The following is a 27146-nucleotide window of genomic DNA, read 5'->3' on the forward strand; positions in this document are numbered from 1 at the left end:
TGTCCGACCATCTGTTCGTGTACTCAAGCTGAAACGAACTTGGGTTCTGCAGCAGGACAATGATCCTAAACACACCAGCAAGTCCACCACCGAATGGCTGAAGAAAAACAAAATGAAGACTTTGGAGTGGCCTAGCCAAAGTCCTGACCTGAATCCTATTGAGATGTTGTGGTATGACCTTAAAAAGGCCGTTCATGCTCGAAAACCCTCTAATGTAACTGAATTAGGACAATTCTGCAAAGATGAGTGGGCCAAAATTCCTCCAGGACACTGTAAAAGCCTCATTGCACGTTATCGCAAACGCTTGGTTGCAGTTGTTGCTGCTAAGGGTGGCCCAACCAGTTATTAGGTTTAGGGGGCAATCACTTTTTCACACAGGGCCATGATGGTTTGGATTTTTTTTCACCTTTAATAATAAATATCTTCATTTACAAATTGCATTTTGTGTTTACTTGTGTTGTCCTTGACTATTGTTTAAATTGGTTTGATGTTCCGAAACACTTAAGTGTGACAAACATGCAAAGGAACAGGAAATGAGGAAGGGGGCAAACACTTTTTCACACCACTGTATATATATATATATATATATTTATTTATTTATTTTTTTAACATTGATCAAAAACTCATCTCTTAAAGCAGGAGTCCGCCGTTTTTTTTTTTAAAAGCCAGCAGCTACAAATACTGTAGCTGCTGACTTTTAAAATAATGACACTTACCCGCCCAGCGCGCCCGCGATGTCGGCACCCGAAGCCGGTCTCTCGATCGTCTCTCGGGTGCTGCCGCCGCCATCTTGGGTATGGGAATCAGGAAGTGGAGCCTTTCGGCTTAATTTCCCGGTTCCCTACTGCGCTGCGCAATAAGGATGGTCCCCGCTATCTCTAGGATCCGTGTGTTTCCCAGCAGGCAGCGGGGGACCTTCGGAAAGGGGTGTAGATTCTGCGGAAAGGGGCGTACCTTCTGCAGAATCTACGCCGGAAGTGGGTGCAGATACCTGTACTGTACAGGTACCTGCACCCCCCTCCCCCCTGAAAGGTGCCAATTGTGGCGCCGGAGGGGGGGAGGGTTCCAATGAGTGGAAGGTCCACTTTAGGGTGGACCTCCGCTTTAAGTGCCCCCCAAACAGAAGGCATGCCTGCAAATATGGCTTGGAACATTGGAAAATATAATGTAACCACAACTTTCTAAGCTTAGGGAGGCGGGCTAGATGTCCATAACTACAAATGAACAGGATTGTGGCATCAAACAAGGACAGGTTCTTCAGTCCTTTTTCTTTTACAAAACAACCAAAGCTAAGGTGCTTAGGTGCTTCTGTTCATTGGGACATCAAGTACACCTATTTACAACAAGTGGCAGGGAGCAATTACCTAGTGTCAGCGTGTTTAATACTATATATCCAACGGTTCCCCAATTGGACAGGAACAGGGTTCTTCATTGGAAGTTTTCCCCTCCCTATCAGTTCTGGTGACAACTCAAAAGTGTGGATTCCAACAAAGGTTCTAACCCTTCTCTACTCTATTCAAACTATAAAAAAAATGGTTTCAGCTGTAGGTATACTGGCAGTTATTTGATTATCTGTGTGTAGGTGTGTATGTGACCTTAATGCTTTCCTTCAAGGACAATCTACAAAATGAACTACCAGGCACTGTATGATGATGTCCCAGCATTCAGGATTTTCAAAACTTACTGTTATTTGACTGAAAGCACTGGCTTTTGCTACAGATAGGATAGTGTTTTCATCTAAACTAATTATTTTGGGCCTAGGTTTGACAGTCGGCTGCTTGGAAATAATGTCTTCATCCAGTTTAATTTCAGCCTCACTATCGTGAAGACTAGAAGCTGGGGCCTCTACCTGGTAACAAAGAAATAAATGTTAGTTAACATATATAGGAAATACATATGGAAAATACTTGTTCTGATGGATACTTCTATTGAAAATGGAGAATTCAGCACTGGGAGCAGGGAAGCCATCAGAAATTTTAGGGCCCCTTAAACAGCTTTAGACCTGGGCCATCCCGCCCCTCAAGCCTGACCACCAACATTCCCCAGGGCTTGCCTACAGGCCATCCTACCGAATCCGCACAACGGCCACCTCACCTGCAGTCAGCCCCCCCCCTCAATCCTGTAAATATGTCAGCCCCCTAACACCTGTATATTTGTCAGCCCCCCCAAACCTGTATATTTGTTAGCCCCCTCACACCTGTATATATATCAGCCCCCTGCAAACCTGTATACATGTCAGCACCCCTCACACACACACCTGTATACATGGCAGCCCCCCCCCCATACCTGTATATATGTCAGAGACCCCTCCACACACACCTGTATATATGGCAGCCCCCCCCCCCCCCACACACACACACCTCTATATATGTCAGAACACCCCCCACACACACATCTGTATATAAGTGAGCTCGATAAGAGCTCTAAAATCAATGACACGAGAACTGCAGAAACTGTGAGATCGTTTCTATACTGCACAGCACAGATCCCTTTCACCCATCCTGCCTTCTTCTGGACCAGGTGGGCCCTTACAGTTGTAACAGCTGTGCCCCCCTGATGGGGGTAAAAGCCACATCTTTGAAGACCTAAAGTAACACTGTTCAAAGGTTTTTCCTTTATAAAGTGTTCTTGCATAGCAAGAGCACTTACTGTTATCTCACATATATATTATTATTATTATAGCCAAATTTACCACCCTAACTCATCCCAGAGCTTTTACACTACATAGACAGTAATTTACCAAAACGTGCAGACTGTTCCCGATTGGTGTGCTATTACTTTGTGGAACGTTTCGCCGAATGGTTCACAAAATATCAGCGTTTTTGTGGCAAAATTTATCCCATAGAAATGAATGGCGAAATGTTCAAAACTAGAGTGAGAGGTGATAAAAGCTGACAACCCCATGACCAGCCAAAACATTATGACCAGCCAAAACATTATGACCAGCCAAAATATTATGCCCAGCCAAAACGTGACCCCCCCAGTTATTCTGCCCACTCCAGTAGGTGGAGGCAAGAACACTTCACACAATTTCCCCAGAAATTGTAGCTTTTCTAGTTGTCATTGCAATCAAGGTCTGGTAAAAAGAGAATATAGCTTGCATAACTTGCATTTATGATTGCTAACAACTCTGAAACTTCTGTGTGTTAATTGGATAAACATGCTTTATTCAAAGAGTTTTTTGCACTATAACCCACTGGCATTAGATGGACAGATGCGGAAATGTGATAAAAAAACAGGTAATTATATAAAATGTCATACTTTATGTACTGGATATATTCCACCGAAAAATAACTCCGCAATCAGAAAAGCTTAGACTCCATGTTGATTGGAAAGCTTTAGTGTCAGACTGCTACAGAGAACCTACTGCTTCCATACAGAGAGAAAGAAAGGGTCTTTCTCAGCAGCATGCTGTAAGGCGCAAGGTTTTTTTTTTTATTCAGCTGCTTTCTAAAGACAACTGTTATGCTATGTACACACGATAGGATTTTCATACAACAAAACCGTGGATTTTTTTCCGAAGGATGTTGGCTCAAACTTGTTTTGCATACACACGGTCACACAAATGTTGTTGGAAATTTCGAACATCAAAAACGCGGTGACGTACAACGAGCTGGAAAAAATGAAGTTCAATAGCCAGTGCGGCTTTTCTGCACGATTCCGAGGATGCGTGAACTTTTGTGCTTCGGAATTGTGTACACATTGTGGTCGGAAAATTTGAGAACCTGCTCTCAAACATTTGTTGCCGGAAATTCCGACAACAAATGTTCTAAGGAGCATACACACGGTCGGACTTTCCGACAACAAGCTCACATCCATGTCGAAAAATCCTATCCTGTGTATGGCCAATAAGACTTTGAGTATGTTTTTTTTTTGTATGTTTTTTTATAATTTGTGAGTACCGTTTGTTTGATGCATGTGGAATGTATTTAGCTCATTAACCTCCCTGGCGGTACGATTATTTCGGATTTTAGGTGCTAAAAGCGGTACCATTATTTTGCATGAAAATTTGGCGTTTTATATTGTAGTCCTGCAATTCTTAGGAATAACTCACTTAAATCTGTCCAAACCAGAGTCTAGCAGACATCCCGGGTATAATAAAGTTTGAAAAATGAAATCATAAATTATAATATAATAAATAATTATAAATAATTGTACCAAATAATAATATAACAATAATAAAAATTATTCAATAATGTAATCAAATCAAAAACACTGAAATTTGCTCAGTTGCAGAATTGTCACTGTCATTACTTTTCAGTATTTGATGACAGATCTCCCCACAAATCGATATCCCTTCTGCGAGTGATTCCAATTTATTATCGCTGTTTTCTAGCTGGTCTAAAACCATTTTTGCTGAAATAGTGTTGGCTTAAGTGGCGCTGCCTAAAAACAGGTTTCCATTCCAAAGTGGACTCAAAGAGTATAAATGTATAAAAATAAATACAAATAAGAATAATAATAAAAAACAAGATCTTTTTACCAAGAGCCCAATAGTGTCTATTGGGGCTCCATATTAGTAAACCCAGAAAACTAGAGGGAACCTCAACTTCACCCTAACAAAATTAAAATAAACAGTGGGTGTAATAAATCTATAGGCCACCGGGGACAGTGGACACAAAACCTGGAACTCTAGTATTGAGGACTACTAATCACATCCGTTGCGCATTAAATCTCCAAAACAGCAGGGGTAACAAGAGCTTACGATGTTAGAACAGGTTAAAGTATTATCTTATAGGGGGTAAGACAACACTCAATCTCAAATAAAATATAGCTTTAGCCAAAAAACTGAAAATCACGTGTCGCAAACTACATGTGCAACCTGATGCGATTATGAATCAAGTTGCAACAATACAAAAAATTTTTTTGTTGCTCAATGTTAAACCTACTAACAAAAAGTACCAAAGTACCATAGGTACCCCAACCAATATATAGTAATGGAAGTATCTATGTATATTTGGTATAACATACAGTAATGGTCAAACTAAAATCCCATATGTATACTCAAACAGTGTTAGGTGACAAACATTTTTTTACCAGTGTCTAAGTTGAACCTGTGTGGTGTAACACAGATATATATATATAAACTTAATGATTAATTGTAAAAAATATGTAGACACTTTACATACCAAAAATCGAGACAATTATAAATAAGAAAGAAATGTGTATGTGTTAGTGCACACAAGGGGTGAAAAAACGATAACAAACCCTTTTTGTGATAGAAGGTTTAAAATATATATATATATATGAAAAAGTGCATATACCCGTAAAAAGTGAAAAAAATTATGAAGGAAAATAAAAATAAATAAAAATATAAAAATAAAAATGCAAAAAATTGTACACAAAAAATATATATGTATATATACGTAAAAAATGCAGGACAAAATATATATGTGAACTAAGGTCCCAAATAAATGTTCAATAGTGTTAGTTCAAAAGGTCCTTAAAAAATCCTTAAAGTGACTTTGGTGCTTCCTATGCAGTCTTCACTGTGACTTCTGTGCTCCCCCACCAGGAATCCTACTCACCAAAAGTAAGTACCCCTGCAGGGGTTGTGCGCCTTAAGGATCAATCTCCAGATGTCCCGTTCTTTACTTTGTAGTAGATGACTGAATATGCATCAGTATGGATTCCATAAGTCCTCATGGGAAAAAAATGGAAGCCTCCATAGTGTAATCCGTAAAAAATGATTTATTGACACAATATAAAAAATGTTTTATATAAAACATAAAAAACACAACCCATAAGAGGCAAAAAACAGCACATCAAAAGAAAAAACAAAAGAAAAAACAAAAAATTATTATATTAAAAAATAGCCACAACTCTCGTAAAATGAGTTATACTGCGAGACCACAGTCCATCAGGGGGTTGGTAAAATAATCTCCCCAAAAAGGGGTACCGGGTTGCCCCCAGAAGATACCTTAATAAGTGTATGTTAATGCTATGAACACAGCGTGAATAAAAGGCACTATCTATGGGGATCCGAAAAACAAACCTCCCTATAGGGGTGATGAATCTCAGCTGCGTCCCCCTTGGGATAGAACCATTCCCGTAGTGTTCAAAGCCAGACAGCACAATTGTTCCTCGGGATCCGTGTGGTGTATACGCGGTTTGCGTTCCACCTGCGTGTCAAACACCAGCGGCGACCCGGAAGTGACGTAAAAGCGTAGCTCCGTCGGACGCGTTTCGTCATAGACGTCTTCAGCGGCGACCGCCGCTGAAGACGTCTATGACGAAACGCGTCCGACGGAGCTACGCTTTTACGTCACTTCCGGGTCGCCGCTGGTGTTTGACACGCAGGTGGAACGCAAACCGCGTATACACCACACGGATCCCGAGGAACAATTGTGCTGTCTGGCTTTGAACACTACGGGAATGGTTCTATCCCAAGGGGGACGCAGCTGAGATTCATCACCCCTATAGGGAGGTTTGTTTTTCGGATCCCCATAGATAGTGCCTTTTATTCACGCTGTGTTCATAGCATTAACATACACTTATTAAGGTATCTTCTGGGGGCAACCCGGTACCCCTTTTTGGGGAGATTATTTTACCAACCCCCTGATGGACTGTGGTCTCGCAGTATAACTCATTTTACGAGAGTTGTGGCTATTTTTTAATATAATAATTTTTTGTTTTTTCTTTTGTTTTTTCTTTTGATGTGCTGTTTTTTGCCTCTTATGGGTTGTGTTTTTTATGTTTTATATAAAACATTTTTTATATTGTGTCAATAAATCATTTTTTACGGATTACACTATGGAGGCTTCCATTTTTTTCCCATGAGGACTTATGGAATCCATACTGATGCATATTCAGTCATCTACTACAAAGTAAAGAACGGGACATCTGGAGATTGATCCTTAAGGCGCACAACCCCTGCAGGGGTACTTACTTTTGGTGAGTAGGATTCCTGGTGGGGGAGCACAGAAGTCACAGTGAAGACTGCATAGGAAGCACCAAAGTCACTTTAAGGATTTTTTAAGGACCTTTTGAACTAACACTATTGAACATTTATTTGGGACCTTAGTTCACATATATATTTTGTCCTGCATTTTTTACGTATATATACATATATATTTTTTGTGTACAATTTTTTGCATTTTTATTTTTATATTTTTATTTATTTTTATTTTCCTTCATAATTTTTTTCACTTTTTACGGGTATATGCACTTTTTCATATATATATATATATTTTAAACCTTCTATCACAAAAAGGGTTTGTTATCGTTTTTTCACCCCTTGTGTGCACTAACACATACACATTTCTTTCTTATTTATAATTGTCTCGATTTTTGGTATGTAAAGTGTCTACATATTTTTTACAATTAATCATTAAGTTTATATATATATATCTGTGTTACACCACACAGGTTCAACTTAGACACTGGTAAAAAAATGTTTGTCACCTAACACTGTTTGAGTATACATATGGGATTTTAGTTTGACCATTACTGTATGTTATACCAAATATACATAGATACTTCCATTACTATATATTGGTTGGGGTACCTATGGTACTTTGGTACTTTTTGTTAGTAGGTTTAACATTGAGCAACAAAAAAATTTTTTGTATTGTTGCAACTTGATTCATAATCGCATCAGGTTGCACATGTAGTTTGCGACACGTGATTTTCAGTTTTTTGGCTAAAGCTATATTTTATTTGAGATTGAGTGTTGTCTTACCCCCTATAAGATAATACTTTAACCTGTTCTAACATCGTAAGCTCTTGTTACCCCTGCTGTTTTGGAGATTTAATGCGCAACGGATGTGATTAGTAGTCCTCAATACTAGAGTTCCAGGTTTTGTGTCCACTGTCCCCGGTGGCCTATAGATTTATTACACCCACTGTTTATTTTAATTTTGTTAGGGTGAAGTTGAGGTTCCCTCTAGTTTTCTGGGTTTACTAATATGGAGCCCCAATAGACACTATTGGGCTCTTGGTAAAAAGATCTTGTTTTTTATTATTATTCTTATTTGTATTTATTTTTATACATTTATACTCTTTGAGTCCACTTTGGAATGGAAACCTGTTTTTAGGCAGCGCCACTTAAGCCAACACTATTTCAGCAAATCCACTCTCAAAGGAACCCCATTAAGGGATTCTCTTTTCTCCGGGCGGCAGCAGCCTATGTAGTGTCTTACATACAGGCTTATTACATTTATACAGAGGTTTTATTTCTATTTTTATTTATTTTTATCTTTATTTGTCTGGCTTAAGCCACTCCCGGTGGTGAATAGCGCGGTTTTTCGATTTTTACTAAAACCATTTTTGATGTAAAGGGACAGTTTTGGTTGCTATGGACAAGCTCCAGTTTCCAGGCATAAAGAACAGTTTTTATTACATAAAACTGCATGCAGGACACTGGGCAGACCACTAGGGACAACGGGGATGTGAAATATTTACATACAGCAATGTAATCTGTAAGATTACATTATACTGTATGTTTACTGTTTGTTTCACTTTTTGAATTTGGCGCCGATCTCCGTCCCCGTGCGTCGCAACGCTCGCAGGGCACGGAGATCGGCGATGTGATGCATCGAGCGAGACACGGCTCGCTCGTACAGTGGGGAGACAGCGCTGGATCCGAGGGAGAAGGTAAGTAAACGTCCTCCTGGATCCAGCGATGCAGTCCCAAGTCTGGCTCGGGGATACCGCTTTTGGTATGAAAATTCCACCCCGAGCCAGACTCGGGAATACCGCCAGGGGGGTTAAGGACTGGTCCACACTTATGCAGAGATCAGCATTTTTTTATTTGCACCACAAAACAATTGTTTTCTATGTGTCTTGTTCACAGTAGAACACAGGCGCCAGCTACTAAGAATTGTGGAAAAATGCAACATGTCTGAATTTCACTGCACCGCTCCTCAAGCTCTGTGTTTTGATTCTATGCACCACAGCTAAGCTGCAGTTGATAGAAATTAGTTAAATGTCACTTTGACATTTCAACAAAGGTAAGAAAAAAAAAATACTAAACCGGTCCTTGTGTTGTGTGGAAATAGTAACCTCTCTGCAGAGGTCTGACACAGCCCCTATTGATTCAGAGCCATAGCTAAGTAAATCACATTCTTTTGGCAGTTAATGCAGATACTACAAATGTATTTTAACTACTATTTATACAAAAAAATCTGAAATCGCATTGTGTGAATGTTTCATTGCTTTTCTAAGTACATTGCACAGAGTTTGATGTACAATTTCAGGCATCACCAGCTCTATATGTAAAGCCCATCTTTAGGAAAATTGACTATAATCTCTATCAGGGTTTAACTGTTGTCTCTGTTCCCATTGAGGAAATTTCCCCTTTCTTCTCATTCTCTTTGACATCAGTCATCTGCACAAAGAGTGAGCAGCAATCTAACTAATGAGAACACAAAAACTGTTAAAAGAGGTTTTAAACCTACTTCATGTAAAGTGATAGTAAAGCTTTTTTTTTTTGAACAAAAACATGTTATACTTACTTGCTCTGTGCAGTGGTTTTGAACAGAGCAAAACCTCTTCTTTTCAGGTCCCTCACAGGCACTCCTGGCTCCCCCCCTCAAGCAGTGACCCCAGAGAAAGCTTCTTTCCCTGGGGGCACTGCTGCATGCTCACTCCCGAGTTGCTGCTCTATGCATCTATAAGCCCCAAAGCCACGGCTCCGCCCCATCTCCAGCTCTCTCCTCATTGGCTCATTCGCTGTGATTGACAGCAGTGGGCGCCAATGGACGGCCACTGCTCTCTCAGACAATGAGCAGAGGGAGTCCCAGGACAGCCAAGTCTCTTATGCACATCGCTGGATCGAGATGGGCTCAGGTGAGTATTAGGGGGGCTGTGGGGGAGCAGCACACAGAGGGTTTTTAATCTTCAAGCATAGAATGCATGAAGGCATTCAGCCTTTACAACCACTTTAAAGTAGATCCTTAGATGTGGTGGCCCTTAACAATGTATATATTGTAACTCTTCTGCATGAATTTTTTCTTTTTAGCAAAGTTAGGTCCCTTTCACATGGACATGTACCTGTACGGGCTCCGCTTTGCTCAGCGGGGGATCGCTCCGTCAATCCCCACTGAGCAGGCAGATGACAGGTCTGTCTCTGCACACTGTGCAGGGTTGGACCTGTTGGAGCGCCGCTCTCCTCTATGGGGGATCGGATGAAGACGGACCGTAGAGTCCGTTTTCATCCGATAACGGATGGAAAAATAGGGTTTTCCTCCGTCATACTTTTTTGGATCACAGCGGATCGGATGTCAGCGGACATGTCACCGATGACATCCGTTGCTCCATAGAGGTCTATGGAACATCCGTTCAGGTCCGCCTAAAAAAAACTGACAGGCAGACCTGAACAGACCGTCCGTGTGAAAGAGGCCTTACATGTTAATTGTGTCAATATATCACTGCCTAATCAATAATATCTGGAGAAAGATGAACAAGGGTAATAAGATATGTACCAGCGGAATATATTCAAACTCAACAATGTACTCTGGCAGGATGAGCTCAGGATCAAACACAAACCAATCACACCGGTGTAGGCTGCAGTCACAGTTCCCATGCTCCTCGGAAGAATGTGCTTCTGCAAAAAGACAAAGCAGTCAAATTTCCAGTATGACATAATAAATATGCTTAAAGTAATTGTACATTAAAAAATTGTATTGAACAAAATATAACAAACACGTTATACTTACCTGCTCTGTGGAATGGTTTTGCACAGAGCAGCCTTATCTTCTCGAGTCCCCCGCTGGCGCTCTGGGTCCTCCCCCATGCCGAGTGCCCCCATAGCAACCGGCTTGCTGTAGGGGCGCTCATGTGCTTGCTCCCGAGCTGGCTTTCTGCATCCATAAGGCACAGAGTGAGGTTCAGCCCCGCCCTCGCAGGCTGTGATTGACAGCAGCGGGAGCCAATGAGGTAATTGTTAGGGGAAGCTGAGGGGGGAGCTGCACACTGAAAATGTTTTCCTTCACCCATAGAATGCATGAAGGTAAAAAAACCTTCAGCTTTTACAGCCACTTTAATAAAAGATAATTTCATGAAATATAGGATGCATTCACATAGCTGAACTCAATAGTGCATAAATCAGCAGTTTACTATCTAGGAAAATTCTGTTTAGGTTAAAGGATAACTCCATTTTAGTGGAAAAAAAAATATATAGCATATACAATTGCTACACAAGTCATATTGTAATTAAATAATAATAAAAATTCCCTTTCTTTTTCAATCTTTACTGCTGTAATTTTCTGTAAAATGCAATAGAATATGGCAACCTGGAGGCATTCTGTACACAGATGGTGTACGGAAGCCCCCCCTCCCCACCCCCGCACAAAGTCTGCACAAAGATAGAAGTCCGATTTTGAGCATCCACTGCAATAAAACGTTTTTAGTGGAATACTCCCAAAGGGAAATCATGTCTAAATGTATTCAGACCCTGCCCCTTTCCTCACCAGAAGCCTACAAGTGCAGCAGCTGATTGATAATTATAAAGTCACTCCTATTCACATTGTACATGGACACAGGCAAACAGCTATTCCTTCAGAAAAACAAAAGATAGAAATCAGCAACAAAGGGGCATACCTACAGGGGTCGCCATTGTGACCTGGCCCCATGCTTCAGGGGGCCTGTGCAGCCCCCCTGTACACCTGGATAGGAGAGTGGTGCCATGTTGAGGAACCGATCCGTCCATGTAGCCAGTGAATGCCCACTTCTCCTCCTCTCTCTCTCCCACACACATTCAGTGGCTGAAAAAGGGAAATGGAGGGCATCAGTTCCTCTACATGCCACTCCCAACCCCTTCCTAGCCCTGTCCTGCTGTCTTTGACCCCCTCCCACCTCCCGCTGGCTGCTGAGTTGGATCTGTCAGGATGGAGAATGGGAAAGGGGCTGGTAAATGAGCCATTCACTGGCCCCTTTCTTGTCTTAATGCATATCACTGATCACTAACTTTTTTTTCCATTCATAGCTGAGGCATAGTAAACAACTGTGCTTTAATTTATGAATGAACGGGAAGCTCTGTACAGAGCTATTCCTGTTCATTCATTCTGTGCAGCCAAGACTGCAGAGAAAAAGGACTGAAGACTTTGTCGGTCTCAAAAGTGAGACATCAGGGGTCTGTTTAGACCACAGATATTTGACCAAAGGCCCCCAATGGGGGTCCTAAAAAAATATGTATAAAATAAAAAAGAAAATTGTAAAGAAAATGAAATAGAACAAAATAGTATAAAAATTATAAATAATAAAATAACAAAACTAAAAAACTAATGACATCGGTGGCAGAACTACCAGGGTCACAAATGTTGCACTTGCAACTAGTGGGACAATAATAAAAGGTCCCACGATGGGAGTAAAGGGCCCTGGGATCAGTGGGAAGGGCCCCGGTTGGTGGTCAAGGGAGCCCTTCATGGTTTCTTGCACCGGCACCCTGAAGTTTCTAGTAAGGCCTCTGACATAGATAATCCAGATAGGACTGTTTTATTCTCAAAAGTGGGGTTACTCTTTAAGGCTTTTTTTGCACGGATATACACTTTAATATGCTTCCTCTTTAAGCTGATAGATTTCTATTGCCATATTTTCCTATAATTATTTTCCCACTTTGAAGCAACTCTTGCTATTTTTAAACCCACTGGCTGAAAAATCTTCAGCATTTGACACTTCTGGTAATTTTTTATGCCTGGTTCCCCTCTGTAAGCTGTGATTCCTTTTACCATCCCCTACATCTCTGCAGTATACATCAAGGAAAAACAGGCCTAGGCCTGTCGACACATCGGGAGAGCTCTCTCTGGGCGATTATATGATTGCATAAGCTTATGAATATAGGTATTTTTACATAGTAAGAATGCAACATTGAAGTGAACAACATACCATTTTTTGAATAATATACACAATTCCTCCTAAATTTCAATGGCCTGAATACAGTATTGGCGTCAGGGTAAGTATCTGGATTTATCGCAAGATCTTCTTGGGCTTGAACACTACGGCCCAGGAAAACTTTAGCAATGATCAATTTACCTAAGCATATATAAAAAAAAACACATAACACCAAAATGTAATGAAAGAGACAAATATACATTTTCTTATTCAATAACAATCTTAACCCATCGCTGTCAAAATACACTGATCTGCAGCTGACGGGCTCCAGCAACTCATCAATGGAAAATGTTCCATTATGTTCCTAAAGCCGCATACACACGGGCGGATTGTATGGCCTACTTAGTCCGTCATACAATCCGACGGACAGTCCGTCATACTTTCGAATGAACGGACTTGACCACACACGGATGCACAAATAGTCAGTCGAAAGCTTGCGCGATGACGTGTACAGCACGTACGACGGGACTAGAAATAGGAAGTCCAATACACAGCAATGCAACCTTTCGCCGTGTAAATCCTTTCTGAGCATGCGCCATACTTAGTCCGTCGAACTAGCCTACTGACGAGCGGATTGTCCGCTGAAACCAAAGTATGACGGACAGTATTACGGAAATTCCGAAATACTTAGTACGCCAGACTGCACGCTGAAAAAGTCCGCTGAAGCCCACACACGAGCGGACTGTCCACTGATATGTGTTTCGACGGACTAAGTTGGCCATACAGTCCGCCCGTGTGTACGCGGCTTTAGAAGTTGATTAAAAAATCAACTTCTGTTGAGTAGGGAAACCCAAACACTGATTGAAATTTGGCCTGTCCCCGGCTGAATTTCAATCAGTGTATGGCCAGCTTTAGATACTGTAAGACAAGAGAATTCCCCCCCACCACCACCTTCACTGTGAATGAAAAATATATGCACAATCAGTCATTTATTGCAATGTTTCAAAACAATCTTTTCTTTGAAAACATTCATTACCCAATTAAAACATGCTGATTTGATCAAATTTTATTGTTTGACCATATCAATTAAAAAAATATTGATTTGATCAAATTTTAGTATGTTTTTATTCTGTTTCAATAGATCGAGATTGTTTTTATCAAAACAATCATTGGTCGATTCAAATCCAAATTAGTGCAATCAATACATGAAAAATATGATTAGTTTATCATAATGAACTCAAGGAAAAAAATTAAATAGATGCATGAGAGATGTTTTACCTGCCAAAGTATTTGTATTTCTGTCTATCCAGTCCTTAGATGTACAAAAGATCTGTTCAGCAGGGGAAGGAATCTGACCTTTCTCTGCTGCAGTTTTACTTTCATATACAGGTCCAGTCCCCATCCCCACCCCTTGTGATTGGACAGTGAAAGGAGAAGCAGTACACTGATAGAAGCAGCACACTCTCTGTCACTCTGTTCTCTCCTCCTATCATGATGGCACCTTGCACTGCAGCACATCTAACTGGGCCATTCTGCTGTTACCACCCCACCTCCCTCTAAGCTTTGCTTACATAGTGTACACTTGAAATACTGTACAGGGACTGCAAGAGGCTAATGCAAAGTTGAATTCAGGTACTTGCATTGTTTGCAGTAAAAAAAAAAAATCTAAATTTTAAAGCGACTTTGCCATGAGAGAATGTATGGGGGCTGCATGTAGTTGCCTCATCTGGAAAATGCTATTTGATGGCTGTGTCTCACTTCAGCATTTTTGAGTCACAGACCAGGAACAAGCATGCCTAGATACGGCGGTCATGAAAATAGCATTCTTATATGCAGTGGTCAGCAGTGACAGCCGCTGTTATTCTTTCATGACAGTTTCCCTTTTAATGATGTATTAATAGTTACAGTGTGCCTTATATTTGCTTGCAGTTAAGCTTCAACTCAAACAATTGTAGCATTACCTGTATGGCTGGCATAATAAACTGCAGCTTCTGTGTTCAGCCAACCAGATAGAGAAGGCATATTGCTGCTGATCACACCACAATCATTTTTTTCATGATAATTTTAGTGTCAGAGTAATGCTGCAGGCAATAAATGAATGGAAAAATTGGCATTGACAGCAAGTATCCCGTTTCAAGGAAATAGATAAAAGTGTTATTTTATCAGTTTAAATAAGCTCACTGAACCATGTCCTTGTGTGGAAATACCCATGATTTCCGCCATGATTCCCAAAGCAGTTCTCTAGAATGTGGTACATTCAATGCGTGTTACGCTAAATCACTACAAACATAGAGCTAGACCCAACTGTCATCTGTAATTTATTATATTGTCTACATTGCACTGTAATTAGGTTACCACATTTAAAATGCTCTGGATCATAATTGGTCTCCACCGTTGTTGCTTGCTCCGATGTGAAAGTCTCACGAAATCCCAAACTGTTGGATAGAAGAATGCCTTGTTCTTGTTCATGCGGCTGTGACAAACACAACATGACATTTTAAGGACCAAGACAATTGTGCACAAAGCAAAGAAGCTTAAAGGGTAACCCCACTTTCATTAAAATGATCATATAACATATGTGCAATGGTAAGAAGAGCTAATTTGTAATGCAATGTTAGTTTTGGGTAGAGTGAAGAAGAGTAAAAAATACAGTCAGGTTTATATCCCTGTGGTAGATTGCCCCTGACTTCTTGTCCGAGGAAAGTATTGCCAGCAGCAAAAGAAATGAACAGAAATCTCTCTAGCAGAGGAGATCTGGGTAGTAGAAAAAACACTACAGGCATACCCCACTTTTAAGTACACAATAGGGTTTATTTACTAAAGCTGGAAAGTGCAAAATCAGACTCACTTCTGCATAGAAATCAATGAGCTTCCAGGTTTCATTACCAAAGCTTAACTGAATAAGCTGTGGTTAGAAGCTCATTGGTTTCTATGCACAAGTGAGCCTGATTTTGCACTTTCCAGCTTTAGTAAATAAACCCCATTGTGTACTTAAAAGTGGGGTATGCCTGTATTCTAATCTTTCCATACTCCATCCAAAACTATAAAAAGATTTTTAGCTTGACACACACTTTAACATTTATCTTCACTTGGTATTCCACACCCAGCTATGATGTTTTAAAACACCTAAACTGTTTTTTTCTAACCATAACTGTGAGCATTCTGTACATTGGGTGTATACAGAACTCCCCAATAAAATGCCATTTCCTGCTCATATAATTGGATTACTTTATTTTTAGGCATTTTTCTTAACATCAGATCTGATAATGTGAAGAATAAAGTGGATGGACATCATATGTGAGGTTTGGACAGCAGAAGTTCAGAGACTATACTGAAGTTTGCTGAACTCCTATATAGCTATACAACAGATATCAATAGGGTTGTTTTTTTCTCAACAAAAGTGGAGTTCCACTTTAGGAAAGAATTCTGGTCCAATGATTATGCAGGATAATGTACTAAAATTAGCAAATGTTGAAATAACTAAGGAAATAATTAAGTCTCATCACTAACCTGCTAATACCAACAAAATCGTTCTCTTCGTTCCTCCCAAGATCTCCTGCTCTCTAGCTCCCTTGTCACCTCATCCCATGCTTGCCTCCAGGACTTCTCTCGAGCCTCTCCCATCCTCTGGAATGCCCTACCCCAATCTGTCCGACTATCTCCTACTTTGTCCACTTTCCGACGATCCCTGAAAACTCATTTCCTCAGAGAAGCCTATCTCTCCCCCACCTAACAACTGTACATTTGTTTTATCAAATCAGCATATCCCCCAGGGTTATTACCTCTTGTACCTCTTGACCCTCCCTCTTATATTGTAGCTCTAACAAGCAGGGCTCTCTTATTCCTACTGTATTAAAGTGTATTGTAGTTGTACTGTCTACCCTCAAGTTCTAAAGTTGTAAAGTGCTGCGTAAATGGTCTGCGCTATATAAATCCTGTATAATAATAATAATAATGTCTCAGATATTTAAACTGTGAGCTCTCCCTGCCATAATTCCTGGCCCTCTTCCTGTCTACCAGGGAATTTAGGTTTTCATTGTGTGTTCCAGCACCTCCTATTGTAATTTTAATAATGTAAAATACATTAAAAAATGAAACGGGGAGAGTATGAACCCTCATAGTGGTCATACATACCAGGTGTGCCACCAATGACTTCCCAAAGAGATATACAGGCGTACCCCACTTTTAAGTACACAATGGGGTTTACTTACTAAAGCTGGAAAGTGCAAAATAAGGCTCACTGCTGCATAGAAACCAATGAGCTTCTAACCCCAGATTGTTCAATTAAAGCGGGACTGTACTGGGGAAAAAAATATTAAAAGCCAGCAGCTATAAATACTACAGCTGCTGACTTTTAATAAATGGACACTCACCTGTCCCGGGGTCCAGCGTTGCCGGCAGCCGAGGCCGATCGATCGCTAGGCTCTCGGCTGCTGCCGCCACCATTCTAGGTGAGGGAATCAGAAAGTGAAGCGAATAGGCTTCACTTCCCTACTGCGCATGCGCGAGTCGCGCAGCGCAACAGGAATTGTCCACGCTGTCTCTGGGACCCGTGTGTGTCCCAGCAGACAGCGCGGCAGGACAGGAAGAGGCATAGACTCCCACTGGAGTCTATGCCCGGAAGTGGGTGTAAATACCTGTCTTTGACAGGTATCTCCACCCCTCTCCCCCCTGAAAGGTGCCAATTGTGACACCGGAGGGGGGGAGGGTTCCGATCAGCGGAAGTTCCACTTTAGGGTGGAACCCCGCTTTAAGCTTTGGTAATAAAACCTGGAATCTCATTGGTTTCTATGCAGAAGTGAGTCTGGTTTTGCACTTTCCAGCTTTAGTAAATAAACCCCATTGTGTACTTAAAAGTGGGGTATGCCTGTAAGAAGTTGTCATGTTGTTTAACTCTTCAGCATCTACCATAAACTGAAATATTTTTTTTGCTTGGACTGACCCTTTAATATTGAGTAACATATAAAACAAAGCAAAATAATGTTCTTTACTTATTGCATTAAGTCGGTCAGGTACAATATTTTTCAAATACTAATCAATCAGCAAATACATTTATGAGGAACATCTTGTGTTCATCTCACACAGTTCCATTGATTGCAAAAGCAATCTATACCTTAAACGTTTTTGTGAAATTAAAGCCATCCTCAAGAATTTGCAAAAGATCTTTCTTCTCAAAATTAGTGTCAAATGTGTAAAAAAGATATTCCAACATCTTCTTGTAGTTTCTAGGAAATAGAAAATATAAGCAAACAATTGAAATCCTAACAGCACAGTCAATGGCATTACTAGATGAATTCAGTCCTGACATTTGTGTGTTTACAAGTTACATATGTTTTTGGCTCTCCCAATTGATTTATTAAAAAGCTAAAAGACAACTGCTCTTCCTAGCCAACTGCACAAAGAATTATACAAAAAACATATTCTAGATCAGTGATGGCGAACCTTGGCACCCCAGATGTTTTGGAACTACATTTCCCATGATGCTCAACTACACTGCAGAGTGCATGAGCATCATGGGAAATGTAGTTCCAAAACATCTGGGGTGCCAAGGTTCGCCATCACTGTTCTAGATAATCCAAGTAAGCTTGTGCATTTTATGGCCTAGACTTTTTGACATTCTGATTTAAAAGACAAGTATAGGTGTACAAGCAGTACAGTCCCTGACCTATAGTCTTGTTCCCATCCCCCTTTAAAGTGTATTTACAGCCCCGTTTTTTTTTTTTATTTAATATATGATAGATCAGGAATAGCTAACTTGTACTTTGCAGTAAACCTGAGCAACATATTAAAAAAAAAAACATATGCAGTACAACTCTTCAATAATGCAGAGTGATGTATGTTAGTCTACGGGTTTTTTATTTCTTTATTAATAAATAAGGGGGAAAAAAAAAACAATAAAAAAAAACACTGTCTCCCTAACTTTCGGTTTCAAAATATATCAAATGAAAATGTAGAGTAGATGATACAGAAAACATTTTATCTAACTACTTGCACTGATGAAACTAACATACTCATTGGCAGGACTGTCTTCACCATCCAAATAGTCTTGCACTCTATCCTCAAACTTGGATCGAAGTATTCTGTTGTGCACTCTGACTATTCTGTTTATTTTCACTCCAGAGATTCCAAATGTTTTAAAATTTAAGGCACAGAAACGGGATAAAATCAAGTCGTAGCAGGATTTGAACCTGGTGGGTGCAGAAAATAACGTAATTTCATAAATTATTGAGCACAAAACAGGATATGCTGAATACAGAATAAGTAAATATGTCTTACACGCTAGGGAAACCACCACTACCACCAGTCCATTTGAAATCACCAAATATGTACTTGCTCCCTAATACTATACCTACTACCCAAATAAAAGTTGAAACACACATGGTCATTATCAATGACTAACAACTTCTGAACAAAGTTTAAATGTTTTCTTTTCTTTATTGTCCATTTTTATCTATGTACCTTAAACATGGAGCTAAGTAATGGCTGAAAGCAATGGTCTGGGCCTTAAGAGAGGACGAAGACCACTTTGTGTGTAGGGGCTAGACAGAGGCCAGAGACTCTTTCACAAAAAGATACTATAAGCCATTTTAATGTTTCTTTTTTTGTGAGCTACTGTATTCTGAGAGTGGGAGCTTTCCCCATCGTCAGAATACAATGATTACTGTTGCCAGCTATAGCCAGAGGCAGTAATCGTATGAAAAAAAAAAAAAGATAGATCTACTTGAGTACAAGCAGCCTACCCATTCCATCTATGGCTGGCCTAAGTTTAGCAAACAGTTTAATGATGTGCAATAGCAGATAAGATCATTGTGTGTTCCTATTCGCTAGTATGTGGATTGCACATCAGAAAGGATATCAATCCCCTGATTCTCATAACATAAACTCACCACACGAGAATTCATAAACAACTTTATCAATCAAACATCTCCTGTATGTACAGAATGACTTTAAAGCCTAAGTTTAGTCACTAATGGAAGACAAAAAAAAAACAGCACAAGGGACATTACTTACAGTCAATAGGTTGTGTCCCTTCTTCTGCTGTCTCCACTATTAGCAGAAATCCTCCTCCATTGTTTCCCTCATCTACTTCCGTAATCTTCTGGTGTGGCTGGAGTCAATAGTGCAGGTGGAGCTGTGACAGGCACATGTCAAAAGGTTTGATTATGCCTGCCCTTTTCACTCAGCTACTCTATTCATAGAAACTGTTCTATACTGTTCTTTGCATGAAACAGGATTTATGAATAGAGGATAGGCAGATAATTGAAAGTCGCCCCCTCCATCATGTTTCGTTCACAGAAGCTATAGTACAGCCTGTCATAGCTCCATTGGTTCTTTTAGCCCGCGCTGCAATGAAAGATTCCGGCGGGGTTGGAGGGGAGAATCGAAAGAGGAGGATTTCAGCTAATAGAGGAGCCAGCAGTACAACAGACACATCCTACTGACTAAGTTCCCTTGTGCTGATTATTTATTATATTTTATGGCAATTGTAGCCAAACTTAGGCTTTAAACCCACACTGAAACAATCACAAGCTGATTTACATGCAATACAACTTCAAAATCACACAGAGCATCATTCTGTCACTCGCAAGAGATATTGGGGGTTATTTACTAAAGGAAAATCCACTTTGCACTGCAAGTGCACTTGGAACTAAAGTCAGTGTAGATCCGAGGGGGACATGCGAGGAAAAAAAAAACAGCATTTTAGCTTGCACATGATTGGATGATAAAATCAGCAGAGCTTCCACTCATTTCAGATCTATACCTTAGATTTAGAGCAACTGCACTTCCAAGTGCACTTGTCGTGCAAAGTGGATTTACCTTTCGTAAATAACCCCCATTGCGTCAATTATCTACAGTACTTAAAGTGGTTGTAAAACCTTGCACACCACTTTTCACTTCAGGTAAACCTATAATAAGGCTTACCTGTAGGTATCGTGAATATCTCCTAAATGGTGCAAGTTTAGGAGATATTCACAATATTCACATATTTACTGTGTCCACATGTGCCAATGTCATTGGCCCATGCGCACTGAAGAAATGGCTCGCTCATGCCGTTTCTTCAGCTGCTGTGCCAAGACTGCCAGCTCTGGCCAATCACAGCACCGGAGCCCACAAACCCAGAAATAACTCCAGAGAGACATGCCACAGGTCACAGCAGTGTACGGGGACCGCTGCACCAGCTTTGATCTAAGGTAAGTACAGGCATAACCCACTTTTAAGTACACAATGGGGTTTATTTACTAAAGTTGGAAAGTGTAAAATCAGGCTCACTTCTGCATAGAAACCAATGAGCTTCTAACTCCTGTTTGTTCAATTAAGCTTTGGTCATAAAACCTGGAAGCTCATTGGTTTCTATGCAGAAGTGAGTCTGATTTTGCACTTTACAACTTTAGTAAATAAACCCCATTGTGTACTTAAAAGTGGGGTAGGCCTGTATTTTATAATGAGCGAGTATGCGATGCATACTATATGCCTTTGTCTTGCAGGTTGTTTTTTTTTATTTTTATTTTTTATTTTATGGGTTTCCAACCACTTTAAATGCTGTCATGAACTTAGCTTACCATGAATCTGATGGAGTGCCTTCTTCAAAGCGAACATTCCCTACGGTTTCAAGTTCTGTCTGTAAGAACTGGACCAAGAGATCAAAGCGTTTTTTCGTCCTTTCAACTTCTTTCTCATGAAAAACCTCTATGCTAATACATCAACAGAAAAAAAAAAAAAAGAGAGACATGGAAAAATTAACATTATCTTTTCAACTTCCAGAACTACACACAGATTTTCTGCTGATTTTTTCCTTCAGATTTACCAAAACCATATAATATGAGGTCAAACCTTAGGAGTTTCAATTTGTATGCAGTCAGGCAGGCCCTTGTACTAGATGGTTTTGGTAAATCTGAAGACACAAATCAGCAGAAAATCTGATAGTGTGTATGGGGCTTTTGAGTACAGCACGAGTAAAAAATATGTCCAGATTTAGATACATAAAAAAAGTGACGGTACAAAATTATTCCACGCATCAAATGCCCTTTTAGTAAAATAATACTTTCTAAGATTAGTTTTGAATATTCCTACAGTTAGTTTAACCACTTCAATACAGGACACTTATACACCTTCCTGCCCAGGCCAATTTTCAGCTTTCAGCGCTGTCACACTTTGAATGACAATTGCACGGTCATGCTACACTGTACCCAAACTAAATTTGGATCATTTTGTTCCCACAAATAGAGCTTTCTTTTGGTGGTATTTGATCACCTCTGGGATTTTTTTTTCTGCTAAACAAATAAAAAAAATGACCGAAAATTAAAAAAAAAAAAAACTTTTTTGGTTTCAGTTACAAAACTTTATAAATAAGTAAGTTTTCTCCTTCACTGAAGGGCACTGTTGGGGCTGCACTGATGGTCACTGATAAGGCGGCACTGATGGGCACCGATGAGGTGGCATTGATGGGCACCGATGATGAGCACTAATATGCGGCACTGATAGTCAGCACAGATGGGCACAGCTAAGCGGCATGGATCGGCACTGATGCCAAACAATAATGCCTACCAATCAGTGATGCCCATTGTGGGCACTGATTGGCATCCATTGTGGGCACTGACTGGCATCCCTGATGGTCTAGGGTGGCATACCTGGTGGTGGGCATCCCTGGTGGTCTGGTGGCATTCCTGGTGATCAAGTGTGGGCATCCTCGGGGGGCTACGCTGATAATTGATTAGCGCAGACCTCCCCTGACAGAGGAGCATCCGATCTGCTCTCCTCTACTAGCATGTATATGCCTGCCCAAGCGCTTGACTTTTTTTACTTTACTGCTATGGGCTCTAGTCCCAGAAGTGAGTGAGGAAAAGCTGATCAACGGCTCTTCCTGTTTACATCGTGATCGGCTGTGATTGGACACGGCTGATCATGTGGTAAAGAGTCTCCTTCAGAGACTCTTTACCTAGATCGGGGTTGTGGTGTCAGACTGACACACTAAAACAACGATCGCTGCGATGCGTGCTCCCGGGGTTGCACAGCGACTTAATATTCTGAACATGTCGCATGATGTCTGGTCAGGATATTGAAACCACTTTGCCGCCATCATTTTGCTATATTGCGGACGTTAAGTGGTTATAGTCCATGTGTCCTTGATTTTAGTTTTTATATTGAAAACAACTGCCCTCCTGAACCTTATTCACCCCCTTCATGTATTTAAAGAGAGATTGTAAAGATTATTATTTTTTTTTTTTTAATAACAGACATTTCTATACTTACCTACTCTGTGCAATAGAGTTGCACCGAGCAGCCCCGAACCTCCTCTTCTCGGGTCCCCCACTGGCGCTCCTGGCCCCTCCTCTCTGTCCAGTGCTCCCATGGGAAGCCGATTCCCATGGAAACACTCAGCCCCGCCCTCCACTTCCTCATCAACAGCTTCAATTGACAGTAGCTGGAGCCAGCAAGACCCGGTAGTGAGGGGAGAGAGGAGCTGCAGACTTGCACAGTGATGGATAGAATGAGGGCTCAGGTAAGTAAAAGGGGGGGGGGGAGGACGATGCCTAAACATGTTTTACCAGGGCTGGTAAAAGGCATGGGTGGATGGGGCACCTGCCCAGGGCAGAGCTTCTCTGTGTAGAGGCAGGGGGAGCACTAGGAGCTCCAGCAGCTCCCTTCTCCTTATTTTTCTACAGAGCCCAAAGACAAGTGCAGGAAAGTAAAGTGTTTAAACATGATAAGAGAATGTTCACTTCACCAGAGCTCAGCCTTATTTACTGTCGGGTTGACACCTGGATCTCCATTCCCCAATGTCACAGGGTGCCCTCTCATTGTTACCTTCTGTTATCAGCAAACTGCTTGTGGAATCTGTCTCCAGTTGGCAGACTGCGGGACCTGTCAGCATATATCATGTATCACCTTACATGGTCACCCCGGTTGGACATAAGGCTGGACTTTCTGCTATCATGTGAAGAGATGCAACACTACTTCCCTGCAGGGGCATTGCTAGGTCTAAAAAAGATCTGGGACTAGAGCCCATAGCAGTGAAGTAAAAAAAAGTCAAGCGCTTGGGCAGGCATATACATGTATGTAATATATATATTACATACTTACATAAAGATGGCCTAGGCTATAAGAAGATTGCCAAGACCCTAAAACTAAGCTGCAGCACGGTGGCCAAGACCATACAGCGGTTCAACAGGGCAGGTTCCACTCAGAACAGGCCTCGCCATGGTCAACCAAAGAGGTTGAGTGCATGTGCTTAGCGTCATATCCAGAGGTTGTCTTTGGGAAATAGATGGATGAGTGCAGCCAGCACTGCTGCAGAGGTTGAAGGGGTGGGGGGGGCAGTCTGACAGTGCTCAAACCATACACTGCACACTGCATCAAATTGGTCTGCATGGCTGTTGGAAGGAAGCAAAAAGAAAGGTGATGGCACTTCCAGCATTAGAAGTCCAAGTTTATTGAATAAAATCCTGGACAAGATATGCACAAACACAGCTCTAGGAGCAACAGAAAATGTGTTTCACACCACTGTACTTAATCATTGCATCACAGCAAGTATTCATGTATGTCTTGTCCAGAATTTTAATAAACTTGGATTTCTGATGCTGGAAATGCTGCCACCTTTCTTTCTGCTTCATGAAACTTTGGGTTGCGGACCAGGCAGGCACCCGACAATTGACAGTAGTATGGGACTTTATTTGGTGATCTTAAGGAGTGGTGCAACTTCACCTTCCCGTCCCAGAAGGAAACCTCTTCTAGAGATGATGCACAAGAAAGCCCGTAAACAGTTTGCTGAAGACGAATAAGGACATGGATTACTGGAACCATGTCCTGTGGTCTGATGAGACCAAGATAAACTTATTTGGTTCAGATGGTGTCAAGCATGTGTGGCGACAACCAGGTGAGGAGTACAGAGACAAGTGTGTCTTGCCTACAGTAAAGCATGGTGGTGGGAGTGTCATGGTCTGAGGATGCATGAGTGCTGCCGGCACTGGGGAGCTACAGTTCATTGAGGGAACCATGAATGCCAAAATGTACTGTGGCATACTGAAGCAGAGAATTATCCCCTACCTTCGGAGACTGGGCTGCAGGGCAGTATTCCAACATGATAATGACCCCAACACACACCCCAATTCAATGACTGCCTTGCTAAAGAAGCCAAGGGTAAAGGTGATGGACTGGCCAAGCATGTCTCCAGACCTAAACCATATTGAGCATCTGTGGGGCATCCTCAAATGGAAGGTGGAGGAGCGCAAGGTCTCTAACATCCACCAGCTCCATGATGTCGTGATGGAGGAGTGGAAGGGGACTCCAGTGGAAACCTGTGAAGCTCTGGTGAACTCCATGCCCAAGAGGGTTAAGGTAGTGCTGGGAAATAATGGCGGCCACACAAAATATTGACAATTTGGGCCCAATTTGGACATTTTCAAGAGCGTACTCACTTTTGTTGCCAGTGGTTTAGACATTAAAGGCTGTGTGTTAAGTTATTTTGCGGGGACAGCAAAGTCACACTGTTATGCAAGCTGTACACTCACTCACTCACTATTTTACATTGTAGAAAAGTGTAATTTCTGCAGTGTTGTCACATGAAATTTACAAAAATGGGAGGGGTGTACTCACTTTTGTGAGATATTGTGTGTGTATATATATGTATCTATCTATCTATACATATACCTATATAGATAGATAGATAGATAGATAGATAGATAGATAGATAGATAGATAGATAGATAGATATAGAAATAGATATATACACACAGAGACAGAGAGAGAAAGAGAGAGAGAGAGAGAGATTATATATAAAATCTTGTTACATATCTCAGTGCAGACCCCCCCACTTACATCAGGGTCCCCAGATGGCCCCTCATTACATCAGGGTTCCCAGAGCCCCCCTCTCGTTACATCCGGGACCCCAGAGAGTCCGTTCCTCACATTAGGGTCCCCAGAGAGCCCCTTCCTTACATCAGGGTCCCCAGAGAGCCTCCCCTTACATCAGGACCCCAGAGAGACATTTAGCTTCAAGGGACCAGGAGTCCTCTGTACCCCGTATGGTCATTTGTACCCAGCGTCGCCCTTTTAAGGAATAGGACTAAAGCCAGATACCAACTGGCTCTAAAGTCGTGGCACTCTTATGTCCCATACACACGGTTGGAAACTCCGACGCAAAAAGTCAGATTGGATTATGTTGTCAGAAAATCCGATTGTGTGTGGGCTCCTCTATTGGACTTTTTCTGTCGGAATTTCCGATGGAAAAAGTTTGAGAGCTGGATCTAAAATTTTCCGACAACAAAATCCGATCTGACTTTTTCCGATTGTGTGTAGAGAATTCCGACGCACAAAGTGCCACACATGCTCAGAAAAAAAATTGGAGATGAAAGCTATTGGCTACTAGTCTCTACGTAGTCCCATCGTACGTTTTGTACGTCACCTCATTCCCAACGATCAGACTTTCTGACAACTTTGTGCGACCGTGTGTATGCAACACAAGTTTTGGCCAAAATCTGTATTTTGTGGTAGGAATGTCCGACCATGTGTATGGGGCATTATACTGAAATTGTAGGAAAAATAGGAAGAAGAAGATTGAAGAAGAAGAAAGAGAGGAGAAGAAAAGAGAAAAAAAAAAGGGGGGGGAGGGATAGTACCACCATCCAGTCATACCAACTCCGTCCGGGGAGCCTCCAAGGTCGTCCCACTTCAGGGGAGCTAAGCCACCAGCTTTCTGTACTCCTCAGAGTAGATGAACTCGTGCAAGCTTTTTGGAAAATTTCTCACTTAGGCCTTTTTCCGTGGCCACCAAGTCCTCCATTGCGTGAATGTCCGCAACTTTCCTCAACTAGACGGCCACTGACGGTGGCTGTGTTTGCTTCCAGCACGGGGGGATGAAGCGTTTTGCCGCAGTGAGCAGGAGAGGCAATATGGATCTCCTATAGATCTTACTAAGAATCTCGTGGTGATGCAAAAGGAAGAACTCGGGGGTCGCCGGTAACTCCCGATCTGTAAACTTATGAACTTTACGGTGTACCTCTATCCAGAAGGGCTGTAGGATCCGGCAAGACCAGAAGACATGAAGGAGCGTTCCAACCTCCTCCCCACATCTCCAACAAAGGTCCATGCTCTGAGGGAACAACTTGTGGATCCTTTCCGGTTTGTAGTACCATCGGGACAGTAATTTAAATCCCACCTCCTGGTGTCTGGCACGGATAGAAATCTTGTGGGAAAAGAGGATGAGCCGATCGACTTGTTTCTCTGTAAGTAAGTCCGGCAGTTGGCATATCAGTAGTTGATATGTCAGGGAAATCGCATGCCTCACTGGAGACTGCTCCAGGCTTAGTAATTCAAAGGAGGTCAGTTGCCTCCCGAAGGAGGCCAGGGAAGGCAATGCACCAATAGGACAACTGTAC

At 41.4% G+C, this 27146-nt stretch overlaps 1 protein-coding gene across 5 annotated transcripts in view; it reads right to left on the reverse strand.

Annotated features, from left to right (window-relative positions):
- Positions 1–27146, reverse strand: part of LRRC9 (leucine rich repeat containing 9) — a 212075-nt gene that overhangs the window by 109927 nt on the left and 75002 nt on the right. For 4 of the 5 annotated variants that reach the window (XR_013264863.1, XM_077464390.1, XM_077464389.1 and 1 more), the window contains 7 exons: positions 21333–21464; positions 18783–18959; positions 17885–17996; positions 15127–15244; positions 12826–12972; positions 10425–10546; positions 1685–1849 (listed from right to left, as the gene is read on the reverse strand). Coding sequence is in view for 4 of the 5 variants with exons in the window: in XM_077464390.1 (XP_077320516.1) it covers positions 1685–1849; positions 10425–10546; positions 12826–12972; positions 15127–15244; positions 17885–17996; positions 18783–18959; positions 21333–21464 (973 nt within the window). In the remaining variant the exon portion in view is untranslated. The remainder of the gene's footprint in view (positions 1–1684; positions 1850–10424; positions 10547–12825; positions 12973–15126; positions 15245–17884; positions 17997–18782; positions 18960–21332; positions 21465–27146) is intronic. The other variant, XM_077464391.1, reaches the window with a different exon arrangement.

The sequence above is a fragment of the Lithobates pipiens genome, unplaced genomic scaffold (assembly GCF_037356315.1).
Source record: "Lithobates pipiens isolate NorthernLeopardFrog02 unplaced genomic scaffold, aLitPip1_a1.2 Scaffold_30, whole genome shotgun sequence".
Classification (NCBI taxonomy): Eukaryota; Metazoa; Chordata; class Amphibia; order Anura; family Ranidae; genus Lithobates; species Lithobates pipiens.